Source organism: Corella eumyota, chromosome 2 (assembly GCF_963082875.1).
Source record: "Corella eumyota chromosome 2, kaCorEumy4.1, whole genome shotgun sequence".
NCBI lineage: Eukaryota > Metazoa > Chordata > Ascidiacea > Phlebobranchia > Corellidae > Corella > Corella eumyota.
Genome location: NC_137491.1, coordinates 9,365,670 through 9,383,968, shown reverse-complemented (window position 1 = coordinate 9,383,968; position 18,299 = coordinate 9,365,670). Strand labels below are relative to the sequence as shown.

Here is an 18,299-nt window from a genome sequence, read left to right as displayed (position 1 = left end):
ATAGTATGACGTATATTTGAACATGTTTTGAAGTCTTGACCAAAATATTGTTTATCCGCTACCAGCAGTTTATTAATTTTTTCTCGAAATAGATCAACAATATTTACCAGGTCCTTGTCAAGAGAAATAGTATATATAGTTCGAATTCTACGAACTCTTAAGGTATTTGTGTTTGGCCTAGAAAACTGTAGCCTACAAAATACAAACAGCTCATATATGCGCCAGACAATATTACAATATTCTGTTTTTACAAAATGCGACAAAGTTTTGACAGTTGTTTTTGTATACCTAGCTTTGAACTTGATTTTAAAGTTTTTATTGTCGATTACCTCTGTTATTTTATCGATTTAAAATGCGGTTTGAGTTAAAGAATGGCTGTAATGGTTTGCAAAGAGATTTAAAAAAAAACAGAAAAAAGTTTAGCGCGTTATCATGGCGGAAATAAAACTATCTTCTTATTGTTCGTATTATTTACAAAGTAAATCTGACGCAGTTATCAGATACGATTCAAAACGCAAATAAGCCAAGAATAAAAACTTAAATAGGAGAACCTAGATTTACTAATTATTAAAATCAGACTACACAAAAGATTTACAAAATCATCATTTATACAAAAGCGTTATGTAAATGTTGCTAGGGGACAGTTGTATTTAAATTTAAAGAATTAATTCCCACAAAACTATGGGAAAATTTCGTGCATCGTAAACCTGTTATAACAAATTGCGACGTGACGACTTTAGCTGAGCGATGACGTCATAGCCGTAAAAACAACAAAAGCCCACAGTGCTTTGAGCTGGTATTTGTAATTTAGGGATTAAGATTCACCCGTACGCTTCTTCGTGAATATATAAAAAGTTTTTTTTTAATCCTGACTACAAGAGTTCTATTTAAAGAGAGAATACACATAACATTTATTCAGTTAACTGAAGTCTGGGTTTGGATAGGTAGGAGTCAAAAAGGCATTGAAGTATCATATATAAGAAATATAAATACGTTTAAGAACATTTTATTTGTATTTTTAGATTCATTGAAATTTTATTTTATTTTTGCAACTTTTAAACTTTGATCATGAAAGGCCACAACTACGACTTAGTTAAAAGGGCTGACGGAGCTAGGAAAGCAAACCGAAGAGCTGAGATTCGATTGGCACGAAAATTTAATGAGGCTGGTGGTTTGGACGACGAAATGAAGTAAATTAAAATTCTTTTATAAATTTTTCTTTTTTTCTATTAATTTTTTACAAGCAAAAAACTTAGGCTACCAATAGGGCATGTTAAAAATTGATTAAAAATGCACTTATACTTGTGAACAAATACATGAGGGATGTGTTTTATTTAAAATGCTTATGTTTTATTATAATTTAAGATCAAACATTTCAACATATCTACTTTACATAATCTAAAATACCTAAGATTTATTTATAAAAGAAATCTCTATAAAGAGAGTGGGAATGGGATAGAATTTACTTGTTAACCAGCCTTAGTAAATATTTATTTTACAAGTTTGATATATATATTATAGAAAGTATGTGCTTTGCTAATGGCTACGGCATACAACGCGAAATTTTATTATACGTCCTATAAAATAGGTTTTTTCTGCCACATATATATATGACCCTATATCAGTTTTAAATTGCAATTTAACAGGGCAAAACTATAACATATAATTTTTTAAATATTTTAAGTATTGTTTATTTTAAGTTTGTTGTCATATATTTTTTTTTGTTGTCATATAGTTTGTTAATTTACACGTCATGTCAACTTTTGTTAATGCCCGGCCTCAAAAACTTACTGTGGGATTTTCTTAGAGTGAGTGTTAAAATTCGATACATTATTTTTGTGGCTAGTTTAATTAACTTTTTTTTCTAGGTATCACATGTCGGAAATGAAAAGACAGCAAGACCAGCTTCGTAGAGAATTACAAGGTCTCAGGTTCGAGTACAAAAATATCGAAAACAAGCGAAAGAAATCGCAAGGTAGTTAAAGCACAAACATTGACACGAAATATTATACACAATCAAATAAGGCTAACGTTATTTTATTCTGTATCTAAATGTATAGTCCTCATAACTAAACAGGGCGTTTAATGTTATATTATGTGAAAAGCGTTGTTTATTATTAAAACCATTGACGTAATTTTTCTTAAAAAGCAGGTGTCGGCTATCGGAAATGAACGTTTTTCTCATTATTAGGTATCTTGTATTCTGTAACAGTAACAATACATCCCTTTGTTTACAGGTGTAATTCATAAAGCACATCCCAACTTACCGCACGAAAATAGTGACGTCACCAAGAGCGACAATAATATTGAAAACATTGAAAACCAAAACGTGATACAAGTGGACGGAAATATTGGTAATTGAATATTACACAAACAGTATTATTTTTGTAACTATTTTACATTGTTTTTGTTGTATTTATATTGCATACATGCCCAGTGTTTTTAGGTTATTTTTACTTGGGTGTTTTTTGAATTATTTTTAATTTTTTTTAGATTATGGTAGAAACTATTTTGGTTACCACAGTGCTCCTGGTTCTAACAAAACGCACAAAAAATCAGTTAAAGAATTGGAAAAATCTATCGCGTAAATAAATAAAAATTTAATTTTAAATTAAAAATTAATTTTAAATTAGAGTAGAAATACCTGTAATATACACAAACTTGAAAACAATTTTTTTTTTGAAACAGTTTTTTTTTAATTTCGACCATTTTTTAAGCTACTTTTTTTATCAGGTCTCACTGCTACAAATCAAGTAACGAATTTTACGAGGAAAAGTCTAAAAAGAAATTAAAGTTGCAGAAAAAAGAAAACAAATCCGTTCAAGAAAAGGTCGACAGCTGGAAAGAAAAACAAGCTCCTCAAAGAAGAAAATGTAAAAACCAAAATATATTGTTATTATATCAGGCTAAACCAGAGATCTATTAATTAAATTGATCCAGCTGACAGAGAACAATGTCTTAATTTTAGTTACTTTTGTTTAAGTTGTTATTGCTTCTCGCAACAAAGTTATTAATAAAAATAACCGCTAAATTTAATCAAAATTAAACAATTTGTTCTATTGTGTTTGTAGTTTCGACATCTGTTCCACTGAACCTTCAACATTTATCATTTCTTCGCAATGAGTTAATAAACAAGGAAGAACTCGCTAAAAACAAAGCAATCAGTGATGAGCAAAGAGAGAAACAAAGCAATGATGATGACACCAGACAAAGGAGAAAGAGTCAAGTCGTAACACCACCTGATATTATGAATGTCACGTTTGCAGAAGACATGACAGAAAACGACGGTTCGAAGGAGAAAAATTTAAATCAAAAGGTAAAACTATTATTTCCCACGAATTTTCATTAACTTTACACAAAAAAGTTTTATAAACTTAATAAAAAAAATTTAAATTTTCTTTTTTTTTATTAATTTAGAGAAATTCAGTGCAGTTACCTAGCATCAAAAAAGCTGAAGAATTAATATTCGACGTGAATATGTATGCACCGGATGGAAGGTAAACTATAATGTCCATTGAAAACACAATATACCTTTTGTAATAACTTTTAACATTAATGTCTTATGTTGTTTAGAATGAGAACCGCACACACTCTTCCCGACTTCAATACTTCATTTGAAGAGGCAAGAAAAACGAAATATGTTCGCACTAAATATAAACGAGATTTTGAGATTGCGTTATCAGTCAATCAAATGTTCGGAAAATAAATTTGTTTATTAGAGGAGAATTTATATATTTTGTTTTATACAATAAGCTTTTAATGCTGCTTTAATTGTTTTGCCTTGGCCACGATTAATCCAGCTAGAATAATATTTTTTATTTCTTTTTTTATATTGTATAGATTTACGTGTTTTTTTATTATTTTATTGGCGATTGACAGTTTTTTGTATTTTTGTAAAATAAACTTTGTTAAAATATTTGATTGATTATTTTGTATTTATTAATTTCATTGTAATATTTACATGCAAATTTCTATTATACTAAACAAAATTAATAAAAATTTTATTATAGACTAACATATAAAAGTATTTGAGGTAAATTAGTATAAAAAAACTCGTATAAAAAAAAGTATAAAAAAAAAGGTATAGTATAAAAAAAAGGCCTAAAATTTTGTTCGGCCATACCGAGGATAAATTAAATGATTACCGCTTTAAATGCCACGAATTTCCTGGCAGTCTGCAACTACATTTTTATGTCATGACAGCAGAATGACAATGTGAATTTTGAACTGTAGTGTATTAAGTAAATTAGTTGACAATTTTAATGTTCATGCGTTTCTATTTTATGTGTTAAAAGGCCAAATTAAATTACCTATGTATTAAGGATATGTATTAGATTTACTTTAAAACTTTGTGCTTCTATTTTCTGATTTTTTATGTTTTACACACTACAGTCTGACAGTTTTGTGATTTTTGTAAATTAAAACTTTCGGTGAAGTATGAGAACTCCAAAAAAGGAAAAGTCTTCAAAAAAGGTAACTGCAACAGATAAGAAGGACGTTAAAGATGTTGAAATGAAGGAAGAAACATCTGAAAGCAGTGAAAAGGCTGAACCAAAAGTTCAAACCCAAGCTGATATCGACGCTGCATCTGTAGAAGGTAACATCTGAACAATAATGTTTTTTTTGACTAATACACAATCAGACAATAATTTTGGCTCTGTAACTTAAAAAAAGTCAATGTTGCATTTCATCTAAACCTAAAATTATTTTTGCCTATCTTAACCTAGAATTAATATTGTTCAGTCTGTCAGTTATTAAAGATGTAATGTGTTAAATATTTTACATTTATTTATTTTTTATTTATATCTTTTTCATTTTTTAGATATTCGAGAGCAATGGATTATGATCGAGAGATCAGTCAATATGAGGGAACCGAGACATACTCTTCGAGTTATTCGTGTTTTACCCAGCACACGAAAAAAGTTAAATGCAAACGTAATCTCAAAATTGGTCGCATTGTTTTTTAATGGAAGACAACCAAACGATGATGCATCAAAAAAAGAACTACTCTCTTATTTGGAAGAAGAAGAAGTAAAAAATTTAAATTTTGAGTTTTTAAACATAGAAGAAATTTAAAAATAAATAAATTTATAATTATAGAGTGCTATGGATGCAGAAAGCAGTGATGAACCAAAATCTAAACCATCTTCAAGACATTTAAAAGTACCGAGATTGGCTGAGACTGAAGTCTACAACTATCTTTTGATCCTAATTTACTTACTTGATACAAAAGTATGTGTTTTTGAATTACTTATCATTAAAATATTTAGACAATTTCTGTGATGTTTTTTATTTTGACCAGTGTTCAAATTTAATGTTTATTATTTTTTAGTCTTTTAATTTTGCTACTAAGTTTGCCAACAAACTAGTAACAAAATTGGTAAATGAAAATCGACGTTCACTTGACCCACTTGCTGCTAAATGTTACTTTTACTACAGTCGTGTCTATGAGTTAATTGGAAAGCTGGAAGATGTGAGAAGGTAATTAAAAAGAAATTGCATAAATATTATTTTTAAATACCTATTTAAAAATCTAAAAAGTATACTGCTTTTCATATTGTGTCTAGCTACCCACATTATAATTAAAGATATATATATGCACAAAAAAATTATTTGTTATGATTTCTTTAGCGTTCTTCATGCTCGCTTAAGAACTTCAGCATTAGTTCATGATGTTGACACACAAGCAACTTTACTTAACCTTCTGTTGAGGAACTATCTTTGTTACAATTTGTACGATCAGGCTGAAAAATTGTTTTCAAAGTCGACTTTTCCAGAGTTAGCGTCTAACAACGAATGGGCACGCTACTTGTATTACACAGGTATGTTTAATGCATCAAATATGGGCAATAACATTACTTTTAGACTGTGATGTATTACCATTAAAATATATATATATATTTCAAGTCTTTTAATAAATACTTTTTACTGGGTGTATATTTAGGTCGAATTAAGGCAATTCAGCTTGAGTATTCTGAAGCAAGAAGAACTCTGACTATGTCACTTCGTAAATCACCACAATCCACTGCTCTTGGATTTAAGCAAACAGTGAGTTTAAATCAAAAGAGTTAGATTTTAAAATTTAAATTTTAGTAGTCATGATGTATTATAATTTTGCATTTTTTCTGTATAGGTTACCAAGCTGGCGATTGTTGTTGAGTTGCTGCTTGGGGAGATTCCCGAGCGGGCACAATTTAAACAAGCAGATATGAAGAAATCTCTTATTCCATATTTTGTTCTAACCCAAGGTTTGTATTAAGAAATTGGTCACTATATAACTATAACTATAACTTTATACAGTAGTAAATACCTATTTTGATATAAAATTTAAAATATCATTTTTTTTTCTAGCTGTAAGGACTGGTGACTTAGCCGCATTTACGGATGCTTTAGAGACATACAGGGAGGCATTCGAACGCGATAAGAACTACACACTTATACTTCGTGTGCGGCACAACGTTATAAAGGCAGGAGTACGTCGAATATCTACTGGTTATTCTCGTATATCGCTCGAAGATGTCGCATCTAAGTTACAATTAGATTCAGCCGAAGATGCAGAGTTTATTATTGCAAAGGTAAGAGTTAGTTTTTCAAGATTTACAGTTTAATTTTGCCTAATGGTATGTTAATGCGTTTTAATTGACAACAATTGCTTTTTGTTAATTCCAAAACCAATAAAAAAGCAAGTAAAAAAAGTACGTATTGAATGCTTTTTCACGAGTTTCCATTTTAATTAGTCATTTATTTCATACTCTAATCTTTACATTTTTTTGACTTGCAGTCTATTAGAGATGGTGTTATAGAAGCTGAGATTAACCACGGTGAAGGATTTGTGCAGACAAAAGACGTGAGTGATGTTTACAGCACCAGAGAACCACAGAAAGCTTTTCACAGTCGCATCTCGTTTTGTTTGGATATTTATCGCAACTCTATTATGGTAAGTAGTGTCCTGTGTCTTTATTATTTTAATATAACAACATTAAACGTGTGCTAAGATACAGAAATAGATAATATAATGTAATAAATTAAAAAGTAATAGATTATTTTTGAAGGTAATAATTTGTTAGATTAGTAATTGAATATTAGATTATTTTTGGCTTCAAAAATTGTATAATTAAAACCCTTTAATTTAGACCTTTATTCAACAATATTTTATTGCACTAGGCTATGCGTTTTCCACCAAAGTCTTACCATATTGATCTGGAAAGTGCTGAAGAAAGACGTGAACGAGAACAACAAGATATTGAGTTTGCGAAAGAAATGGCTGATGAGGAAGACGATTTTCAATAAAAATATAAAACAAGTTCTCAGAAAATTTAAAGTTTTTTTATAAATCATTTTAGAAACATTTTTTCGTAACCATTTAAATAGGGAAATAGTAATACTTTTTTTGGAATATAAAGTTTACCCTTTATTTAAAAATTATATCCGATCTTTAAACCACAGCAAAATTCATCTTTTTGTCATATTTTTTTTGCATTAGTTTGGAATTATTATTGTATACAAGTTCAAATAAAAAAAGGTTTAAAAATCTATAGTTGTATTTTCTGAATACGTTTAAAGTTATAGCAATGTTCCCCATTCTTATTGTCACCTTTCTAACCTTTAAAGCCTAATTGTTACTAAATAAACACACTACTGAATTAAAAAAAAAATCCCAAATTCTCCTAACCTAGGTATATAGATTTAATTAAACTTGTGATAATAAACATTAAGATATTTTAGGTTCACACCTGTATTTAAACAGAATAACAATTTTTTAGTTAACTAATATAACAAAAAAACAATGTATTTATAAATGTAAAACATGATCAATATATAATTAAACTAAGATTTTTTACAAAAGATGCTAGTATATACATTAACCCTTAGCTATCAAAAAGATTTGGACCTATATATGGGACAACTAAAAATATATATTTAAAAAAAATTATGACCTTTATTTATAACAATCTGTTAATTAAGCTACGGTTACAACAAACCATCTATTTTTGCACTTTCCTAGTTAATATCAAAAACCTTACCAGGTCATAACACAGCAAGCAAACGACATAAATGATATGGAACAAATCGAAGATCTTAAATGAAATTTGCTATGCTACAGTTTTTATTTTAGTTGTGACGGAACTAGCCGAGGATCCACCTTCAGCTGTGCTTGTTTTTCGGCAACAATATTTCAATAGAAAACGTTTGGTGTATTGCCGCATTTTTGCCGAGCCAAGATTATAGAAAACAGGATTAAGACACTCGGAGAAACGAAGTAGAAAGTACTCGCTCATGCCAAACCAGTAATCAAAGTAGATGTAATATTGAGTGTTGGCACGAGGTACCACCGACCAAAACTCATAGGCTGAAAATAAATTTGTTTACATGAATGATTTTTAAAATTTCAAGTGATCAATAATCTAAAAAGGTGGATATTTGTAAAAATTCTCGGCAAGTGTTTAAAAACTTATATATAATGTTAACCTGTAAAAGGGACGTAACCAATCAAAAATGAAAGAACGATGAGAGACAGTTGTAACACCGCTTGCCTTTCCTTTGCCCGTTTCTTGTCCCCGTTTTTAGAAGTTTCCATTTTAGTTGTTCTTTTTCTAACAGTTATTGCAATAAGGATGGACATCAGTACGGTGCCAATGGAAGGGACATAGAGGAATATGGAGTAGCCAAAACGCGCGTATACCAAGTAGGGTGGATACCTTAATTAAAACCCATATTTAACTCTTTACATAAAAAAATGCACAACAAAGTGTATGTAATTTACATTACCTTATGCTAGAGCTACCACTGAAATAAATAACTTATAATTACTGGTATACTATTACTCTTGACTAATTTACCATTCTCTTGTTATGGTACAAGCAGGCCACCTAGCATCCGGTTCGTCACTGTTTCGGTCCTTTGGAGTTGCGTTAAAGAAAATGAAATACGGAATAAAACCTACAAGAAACGCAAGAAGCCAAATCGTGGCAATCCAAATCTAAAAATAAAAAAACATGAAGACCTATGACCAAGTGATTAAAGATCTCAGAAATCTTACTTACTCGCCCTTGCAGTAATTTGATTTTTGAGAACTGGATTGGAAACTGTATAGAAATGTAACGTAAAATGGCGAACGAGAAAATATGCAAAGCTGTCACATAATTTGTCATCAAGTCCGTAGCCCAATAAAACTAAAAAAAAACGTCAGCTTATTGAAATGTTTCTATATTATGCCTTTGTTAGTTAAATTGAATTTTTTTAACGCACTCTACAGAATATGGTTGGCAACGGCGCCCAGACGTCGAATCCCCATGTTCTTCTATACAGAAATAACCAACTTATCAGAGCGGAGATAAGGTCCGAAACACAAAGTGACAGAATAAAATGCATAAAGACATTCCTAAAAAATATTTTTATTGCATTAGTTTATTTTAAATAAAAATCTTTAATTATTTTAATAAATAAAAATTATTACTTACTTTAATTTTGGGTTAATTGCAATCACGCAAATTGTGACAATATTTCCAAATAATCCACAAACAAGAAATGTGAAGATAATTACAGCAGAAACAATTATTCCTGTTTCATCAAAGGGTCTCATGTAAGGCCTAAAATTAAATAAAAAATTAAATGGTTGTTTTGCAAACCATTTTTTTAAACCAATCTGATTTTTTAATGAGTAACTTTATATTTTTTTCCAAGAAAGTGTTTAATTTTAAATAATATTTTAGTTGTAGCCTCGTGTAGACATTTTTATAGTTTTTGTTTAAATCTTATAGCCGAACATAAATGAAAGCTGTTTCATCAACAATATTAAAGTCGATAGGTAGCAAATTCCATATCAGGAAAGTACAAATGAAAAATTCCAAAACCCAAACTTTTTTTGTAATCCGATTAAGGTTTAGTTTCTATATTTTAACAACATCAAAATAAAAATTTGAAAAACTTACGGTGTCGTGTCATTTGATAAATTAAACCCAGTAACGTTACTAAAAGTTGTTGCATAATCTTGAGTTGGATCAAACGTTAGGCTTGAGATGGTCGTTTGGTTCATTTTTAATTTGAAAACTAAAATCTAAAAAAAAAATTTAATAGTTAATGTCAATCATTTTTTTGGCAAACAAATTTATTTTTAAAATGGAAGAAGATTTAACTAAACAGGCAATATAGAAACTTTGTTAGGTCAAAGTTTAAGCAGAATTATTCTGTAAAAATTAATTATTTTCTTACGTATTCTCAACAATTGCTAATATATTATAACAAAGTTTTACAAAATTCCAAAAATATTTACTCTTTTTAATTTGTATTTACTAAAGCCTGTTCTTTAGTATAGCTAAACGATAGGCAACTGGCCTTAGCTGGAACGAGGTACTATTACAACTGTTCGGCTAAGTTAGACACTGACTGTCTTCTACAACAGTCTTCACCAAAAATAGCGTAAAATTAAATTAGGTTTGCGCTGTTTGAAAAACAAAATATGTGCGACCAAATTGTTACAACTACCTGCGAAAATGTTAAAATTGAAGGTAAGATTGTTGACATAAAAAACAAACAAGTCGTTAAATGCTGTACTTGAGAATGTACAGAGAACTTGATTTTAATTTGTTGTTTTTTCGTTAGGCGCAATTTAATCTGCAATTAAATAAAACCTGTATATTTGTCTTTGAAATTTAATTTTGGTGGTTTGCGTCAATCTATTTTTCCCGGCCTAAACGTCAGCCTAAATGTATTTTTGAACGTGTGTTACCGGTAAATAAGGGTCGTTATTATAGCAACGTTCTGTATAATTGTACAAAATTTCTTTAACGTAAAAATAACTAGCCCAACGCCCTGCAAGACGCAAAATATACTATATTTATTAAACAGCGAGGTCGTTGTTAAAAATTCTTTCTACTTACTCATCTATGTCTTAATCAAAACTGCATCACTAATATAACATTTAAAACAAAGAGTACATTAAATTCCAACTAAACGTTTTTTCAATTAAAATATTTTATAAAAATATAAAAATATAAGTGGATCTTGTAGCAATTATATAACTGAATACCAATTAAAGTTTTTAATTGCCTAATTCGCTTATAAATCAGATTTAACCTCTTCGCTAAATTATAACTTTTCAAATATCTTTTCAATTAAACGAAGGATGTATCTAATATTTAATTGGAGATTAGCTGGGTCAAAGGGACAAGCGTTGTCGCTTTTTTATACCTATTTATTAGAATATAATTTTTTAAGATATTTATACGGTTATAATCCCGGAGTTAGTCTTTTTACAATGCAAAGTCCTTAACCCTTTACTTGGGCTATGTAGTAAAATCGTAACTGTTTAAGTTGTTTTGAGGCAGTCGTTTAAGTATTTCGTTAGGTTTTGGGCTTAAAAGCGTTTTTTTCTTGAATGTGTCTGTTGCTTTTTAATAAAATGGAATTAAACCAGTCAAATTACATAGGTTTTATGCACTTAGACCAACTTAAACAAAACGTGTTGGGTGTTTAAACACTGATTTAACAAAATATCGATAGTAATCTCCGACTTACACCCTGCTGCAATTATACCCTAAACATTTACAATATTTACAAAGTTGAACGCGACCGCCCCTAGTGGTGATAAAAATTCTTGTTATTTAAAAATATTTTTAAGCCAAATCACGTAAAGTAATTTAAATGCGGACCAAATAAAAAACTTTATATAAAATTGGATTTGCATACGCCAAATCGGGGATGAAAGGTTTATTTATTTTTAACAAAACCTACACTTAGTTAGATGTTTCTTTTGTCTTCTAATGCAAAACAAATTATATGATATTATTGAAGGTATATGTTACAAAAAATTTTCTGTAAATATGGTATATTTGTTTTTTTAGCTTAGGTAATGTAATTCTAAGTACAAAGATTTTCTAATTTTTGGCGTACTTACGAAGGTTAAAAAGGTTTCTGAAAATACTCAAGGCGTTTGCTTTAGTAAACACCGTTCGTGAAAAAATAACCGGAAAAAGTACATGTTTTTTTGTAAAAAGCTTGTCTTTAATCTCACGTAATCCAGTTCCTGGAAATGGGTTAATATAAATAAGGGGATTTTTTAAAAACCATGACCCGCTGCCAAGTTGTACGTGTAAATATTTTAATACTTCTTAAGTTCAATGCTTTACTTTTTACATTTTTTTTTACTTTTTACAGTTCAATGCTTTACTTTTTACAAAAAAATTTTCACAATTGACCCGTAATTAAAATAGGTAGTAATATGTAAATACTGGGAATTAAACTTAAGACCCCACAGGAATAACCTGTAACTAGCAAGTTAGATAAAATATCGAATAAAAAAGTTTTAGGTAGACATTTAAATATCTTAACTTATCATCCCATTTAATTTAACCCACAAATTTAATTAAGTTGTTATGTGTAATCAGAAAATATATACCTATGGTAATATCATTTGATATCGTATAATATGATTGTGGTATACGCCACAAAGTAGCTCAGAATGTTAAACTTGATAAGATTAATCGACGATTTGACCCGAAAAATGCTAAACCCGCTCGAGCGTGTAATACAATTCAAAGTCAATTGACATGACCCGACCCAAGTAATTTACAATAATAGACAGCCACCGAATACCGATACAGGGTGTTTATGAATAGGCAGTACTAAGAAATAGCATCTCGTGCAAGGTTTTTGGCGACGGAGCGTAAAATAATTTTTAACAACAAATGCAAAACAGAAAGCTACTGTCGTGGGGCAATAATAAAACTGTCGACAAATTTAAAGTCATTAGACTTCATGGTTTAATTAAAGATAAGCGGTCTTCTTACGTAGCCTATGCTTCGGATAATATAACCGATACATAGCGAAAATACATACAAAAAGACACGAGGCTAGAATATTACGCACTTCAAACATAATAAACGCAAAAGTTAGATCGCTTAAAGGCTAATAAAAAATAACAGTGAAGTTATTTTTAGGTAAGCTGGTATAGTGTAAGCAGGTTAACGTGAGAAACATTGTCTAATCGGAAGCATTTAGTCACGTCGTCATTTTAAAACAATTGTGGGCTAAAAAAATGATATTTAATGCATGTAGTGGGATCTTTTATTTTTTTAGCAAAAAAATGATGGTGTCATTTTTCGTGACATTTCTGTTGACAATAGGTAGATGTGTATTTTATTCTAGGAATGGGTTATATAACTATATATGTGATAGCACATTTAAAGTACTGAGTTTGGGTGCTTAACGTGTTAATAAAACGCTTAGTATTTATAATTTGAACAAAATAGTTGTAAATGAAAGGGCGGTAAACTGGTTATTAAATTAAATTATAGTCTGTGAAATTTGTAAAGATGGTTAAATCTAACAAGTAGTTTGAGTAGCAATTATTAAAACCGCTTTTCTGTAATTTGCGGTTAGAAATAGTAATAACCAACGAGTTAATCGTCCCAAAAACACGTAAGAGTTTATTTAGGCTTAAGTTATCGCCATTAATTCATATTTGATAGAATAAGAAGGGTAGTTTTAATTTTCTGTGAAGCTGATGATTTTTAAAGTTTACTATTTACCAAACATTTTAATTACTACGTGTTCTATATAGGATGCCTTAATTAAGGATATCCCAAATTAGTAATATGTATGTTTACACTAATTCCGATAATAGAAATGTAAACATTTGTTTGTTATTGTTACAAACGCGTTTAGTAACTTTTGTTAGTTTTTTTATCAGTCATGTTCGAGTGGGAGTTTTTGTTATCGGAACCAATCAGAAGGGCGACTATGTTATAAAAATATATTGTTAATTAGTGTTTTATAGTATTTCAATAAACTCTAACTTAAATGATGCTAGTTTTTTAGGTAAATCAAATTTAAATAAAAACGTAACCATAGAATAATCTAGGTAAAGTAAACTTTTTTTATTAGAATATTCGTAATTATCACAATTACATTTTCAACATACCGGTAAAGTAAACAAGTGTAAATTATAGTAGTTATAGTGGACTACCCTTGACCGTAAAAACAATGATCTATTGACCTTTAACGCTTTGTATCAATATTGTTTCAGATAATTGTTAAAAAAAAATTGGTTGAACTGAAAGGAATGACTTCGTTGGTGGAAACTTTATCTGGGCCCAAAATTGAAATGGAGCTCAGTGCAGATTCAAACCTAACTTCAAAGGGAAATTTTACAACACCCACGTATTCTGAATTTAATTCTACCATGACGTAAGTTTCATATAGTTTAAGCTTTATAAACCAGTTTTTAGGGGTTTTTGTCGCAAAATTCGGTGCTAGACTATTGAGAAAATTATTTTAAACTTATTTTGGGGTTAAAGTTATTTTAAATTCTGCGGTTTGCTCTCTAAAGAATTTCAATAAAAAACGGTATGCAAAACAGATACTATTTCTGTTTTACAAAAAAACTTCTTTGTACCAATTTGCAAAAAGGGGTTTCCTAAATAACGTATTGTTTAAACTATGTATTTTAAGGTTTTCTAAATCTTTTGAGTATTACTTTACGTAAAACCCACCCATACAATTCTATTTCAAAAAAGTTTAATGTTAATTTAATGCAATCCTTCTTTTTATAAACGTTGTCGGGTTTCTTAACATTTACAATTTTAAAATAATTTAATAAAATTTTTTTTTTTTTTTAAGTTTTTTCAAAATATTAAAACAATAAAATTAATTTAAAAATGTTTTTTACAGACCTGTTGTTTTGCCTTTCGATCAAACAGGAATAATTGTTTCAGCGACAATTATTTTCACTTTGCTTGTGTTTGGACTTATTGGAAATTCGCTTACTATTGCTGTGGTGGCAACTTACAGATCTCTAAGGTAAAGTGACGTCATAAATTGACATTCTGTTTAACCTAAAAAATATTTGAATTTATAATAAAAATAAAAACATTTATAATTTTGGCGAAATGTTAAAATTATTTGTTCAAAAAAAAAAAAAAAATTCTTGTGTAAACTTTTTTAATTATTAGTCTTTAAATGTAGCGTTTAGTTATTTTACATAAAAAGTATATATCACCAATTAAACCAAAATTATTTTGATTGACACTTTTGTTTTCGATGTAAATTTCTAAAAATTTCTCTTATTAAATAATTTAGCGAAATTTTTATAAATGGCCAATTATTTTAATAAGACCGAAATTAACCTGACTGGATTATATGGATTATATTTGCAATATAATCTTATCCCTTTGGCGTTGGAGTTAATTGTTTACCTATTTTTTAATTTTTTTTGTCTTTCCGTTTCTTATTAAAAGCTCTCCGTAAATTTTATATAATGTAACACGTAGGGATTTAGGCCATTTTTAAACAAAAAAAAAATTAAAATTCCGACTTTAATAAAGAATTTTATGTTTTATTAAAAAAAAATCCTACTGTGATCTTCATTAAAATATTTTTAAAAATTCATTTAAAATGTGTTTTTGTTTTACAGGGAAAATGTATTCATGAGATTTATTATGTCCCTCTGCGTTTCAGACCTAATATCTGCACTTATTAGTTGGTTATTTCTGTATAGAAGAACGTGGGGTTTTGATAATTGGGCACCGTTACCTGCCATATTTTGCAGGGTAAGTCTGCTCATTATTTTTTTAAATCACTTGTACTTTACGGTTTTCAAAAAAACTTAAAACCGTAAAGTACGAGAGAGAAAATAGCGAGAACCGTAAAGTACAAGAGTTTTTCTGGAAACTTTAAAGTACAAGTGATTTAATAATTTTGACGTTCAAAATAATAACGGTTTGTATAAGACATTTAATTTTTTAGAAATTGGGTTTTACGGTAGATTCTTACTGCTGGCGTGTTTAGAAGTTTAACTCGGTTCACAAATTTATTTACTTTATTCACGCATTAGAAGTCCGACACGTTTTTGCTTGCGTACATACATCATGATTAACAAAATTAAGCAAAAATTCGTTTAAAAACAGGTTAATCATGTCGCAAAACAATTAAATCAAACATTAGCGACCTATTATATGTTAACCTAAACAATGCAAAAAACGCTTGCTGACGTTTGTAGTTATTTTTAGCTATTAATGCGTTGAAATGTTCCATATAACCATATATAGAGCGTACGTGTTGGTTGATAGACACATGCCCATTTTCATGATAAACGTATTGTACTACAACGTGTGGTTACTACCCACCTTTTGTAGTATGTCTGTTGCAGTATTTGTTTAAACGTCATTGCAGTTTTTTTTTTATTTATACTAATTGATCCACATTTTTACAGAATAACTGTTAGGCAATATTTTATTTTCCGTTTTTCCTGCGTGGTGCCAACAATCTGCGTGGTACTAAAATTGATGCTTAGTAAAAATTGTTGGTAACTTTATTCTAAAACAATTGTAGGCTTATATTACTCGTATTAACTTGTATGTATAATTTTTAATGCCAAAACTACCACAAATTGCTTAATAACATAAATGGGCTAAAAAATTACCAATTTACCATTTAAAAACAAATGATTTATCATTTCTATTCATTTTGCAGTTTTACTGGGCAACCGACATTATGACGTCATATGTAACCGCTCTTCACATTCTCTCCTTTGCAATTCTTCGTTACATTTCAATTCAGTTTCCAGTTTTATACAACAAAATCACAATTAAACATGGCAACGTAAGTTATAAATCTTTAATTTGCTGCAAAATTAAAAAAAAAGATTAGGTAAAGGTATTAGGGTAATGTGACCGTAATAAACAAGATTAACATTTAGTGTATAAATGGGAGGTGTAAATTAAGATAAGGAATTAGCCTACTGTTATTGGGGCCAAGTCTGTTTTAACAGCACTTGCACTACCAGACAAATTTATTTTAAGATAACTGAACAGTTAGGGGCTAATTTAGAAGAAATTAATATACTGGCTTTGTTGTTTTAGCAACTAAAACAAAATCTTGAAAAAAATGTATTTTAAATGTTAAAAGTAATCAATTCCCAGCTGATTTTCAATGTCAGAAATAAAAACAGTTTAGCTTAACATGGTTGTTCTTTGAACCTTCTTACATATTTGTTCAGTCAACTGTGCACCTGTTTAATTTACATTTAGGTTTCTTATTCGTAAGTTTCCCAATTCACATAATAGTTTTTTGAGATTTTTCACCTGTTTAGGCTGATAGGGCAGGTATCCAATTTTATTACTGGCTGTTGGCTGTAATTTAATTACTCAACATGAAACAAAACATAATTAAATTTAATTTTTTTGAAGATCTGGATAGGTCTTATCTGGGCAGCTAGTTTCTTTAGCGGTTTTATCCCATTTTTTATTATTTTTGATGCCAGACCGCGGGATCGTTTAAGTGGGCTACCAGACGCCCGGTGGCCTTCATGCACTAATATTGTTGAAGAGTAAGTTGTATACTACACTAGTTATATGTAAAGCAAGTTCAATTTGCATATTATGTAAATCTAAATGTAATGTGATAGCTTATCCTTTACATTCGCCACGAAAATTGTCCTTCTGCTTTTGTAAAAAATTCGAACCCACGTGTTTTTTGGTTTATACAGCTTGGATAAATACATCTTGTACCAGAAGATTGGCTACGTTTTATTCTTATACGTTCCTACAATTGGGGTTGTAAGTTTGTGCATTCTTATCGCTGCTACTGTTAAAGTAAGGTCAAGGGTTGAAAAAAACATGAGCTCAAGAGAAAAACGACGAAGAAAAGAAAGGCAGGCTGTCCTTCAGTTAATGCTTATCGCCGCATCGTTTCTTCTAGGATACATTCCGTTTACAGGTAAAGCGTAAACTGCAACAAAATAATTTTTATATTATTTTTTCTATAGTGGATGGGTGCTTTTATATTGTTTTCTTTTTTAGCATATGAGTTTTTTAGCGTACAAGACCATCCCGATACTAGATATTTTCGCTTAGCTGACTACTGGTTTGGAATGATCGAATACTTTTTTCTGCGCTTTTCGGAATGCCTTAACCCCATATTCTATAACCTGGGCTCGTCGAAAATGCGTAAGCATACAGCGTCGTTTGTTAAGTTTAAACTGTTTCGTTGTTTGGATTGGGGCGATAGTAAAAGAAGGGATACTATAGATGGGGGGACTAGCGAAACAGCTGAAAATGGGACACACAATTTCGGGGTTTAATAATTTTTGTTATTCATAATATCCGATATTTTTTGCTATATTTGTTAGTTTTGCTTATTGGTTGAGCCTGTTACAGCCCCGGACAATACGCTATAGTTTTAGTTGAATTATATTTTCTTGTATAACTGTAATTTTATTTGTAAATAGACCTTTTTCAAAGCACTTTTATGTATTTTTGCTGCCTTTTTTTCAATGTGCAATTTTGTTGTTAATGTTTTTC

The 18,299-nt window shown here is 29.6% G+C and overlaps 4 protein-coding genes across 4 annotated transcripts in view; 3 read left to right on the top strand and 1 right to left on the bottom strand.

Moving 5' to 3' along the window:
• Positions 1 to 183: 183 nt before the first annotated feature.
• Positions 184 to 3,932, top strand: LOC145742757 (uncharacterized). Its single transcript, XM_082560546.1, has 8 exons — positions 184 to 1,190; positions 1,869 to 1,975; positions 2,238 to 2,354; positions 2,494 to 2,584; positions 2,734 to 2,873; positions 3,072 to 3,316; positions 3,418 to 3,497; positions 3,574 to 3,932. Exons 1-8 carry the CDS (start codon positions 1,069 to 1,071, stop codon positions 3,704 to 3,706), a joined length of 1,035 nt encoding a protein of 344 aa, XP_082416672.1. The 5' UTR covers positions 184 to 1,068; the 3' UTR covers positions 3,707 to 3,932.
• A 432-nt stretch (positions 3,933 to 4,364) lies between these two features.
• On the top strand, positions 4,365 to 7,527 carry LOC145741389 (26S proteasome non-ATPase regulatory subunit 3-like). Its single transcript, XM_082558973.1, has 10 exons — positions 4,365 to 4,597; positions 4,823 to 5,031; positions 5,101 to 5,232; positions 5,333 to 5,481; positions 5,632 to 5,822; positions 5,945 to 6,048; positions 6,134 to 6,248; positions 6,352 to 6,575; positions 6,782 to 6,937; positions 7,165 to 7,527. Exons 1-10 carry the CDS (start codon positions 4,438 to 4,440, stop codon positions 7,288 to 7,290), a joined length of 1,566 nt encoding a protein of 521 aa, XP_082415099.1. The 5' UTR covers positions 4,365 to 4,437; the 3' UTR covers positions 7,291 to 7,527.
• Positions 7,528 to 8,093: 566 nt separating this feature from the next.
• The window catches only part of LOC145742331 (uncharacterized), a 120,191-nt gene continuing 109,985 nt past the window's right edge, over positions 8,094 to 18,299 (bottom strand). Inside the window, exons 7-13 of the mRNA XM_082560113.1 lie at positions 9,933 to 10,050; positions 9,462 to 9,590; positions 9,250 to 9,382; positions 9,045 to 9,173; positions 8,841 to 8,980; positions 8,470 to 8,699; positions 8,094 to 8,350 (exon numbers count right to left, since the gene is read on the bottom strand). Coding sequence (XP_082416239.1) covers positions 8,094 to 8,350; positions 8,470 to 8,699; positions 8,841 to 8,980; positions 9,045 to 9,173; positions 9,250 to 9,382; positions 9,462 to 9,590; positions 9,933 to 10,050 — 1,136 coding nt within the window. The remainder of the gene's footprint in view (positions 8,351 to 8,469; positions 8,700 to 8,840; positions 8,981 to 9,044; positions 9,174 to 9,249; positions 9,383 to 9,461; positions 9,591 to 9,932; positions 10,051 to 18,299) is intronic.
• On the top strand, positions 14,072 to 18,264 carry LOC145741450 (growth hormone secretagogue receptor type 1-like). The gene is made up of 7 exons (XM_082559041.1): positions 14,072 to 14,187; positions 14,671 to 14,799; positions 15,413 to 15,548; positions 16,471 to 16,599; positions 17,187 to 17,326; positions 17,486 to 17,715; positions 17,799 to 18,264. The coding sequence occupies exons 1-7, from the start codon at positions 14,105 to 14,107 to the stop codon at positions 18,077 to 18,079; spliced, it is 1,128 nt and encodes a 375-aa protein (XP_082415167.1). The 5' UTR covers positions 14,072 to 14,104; the 3' UTR covers positions 18,080 to 18,264.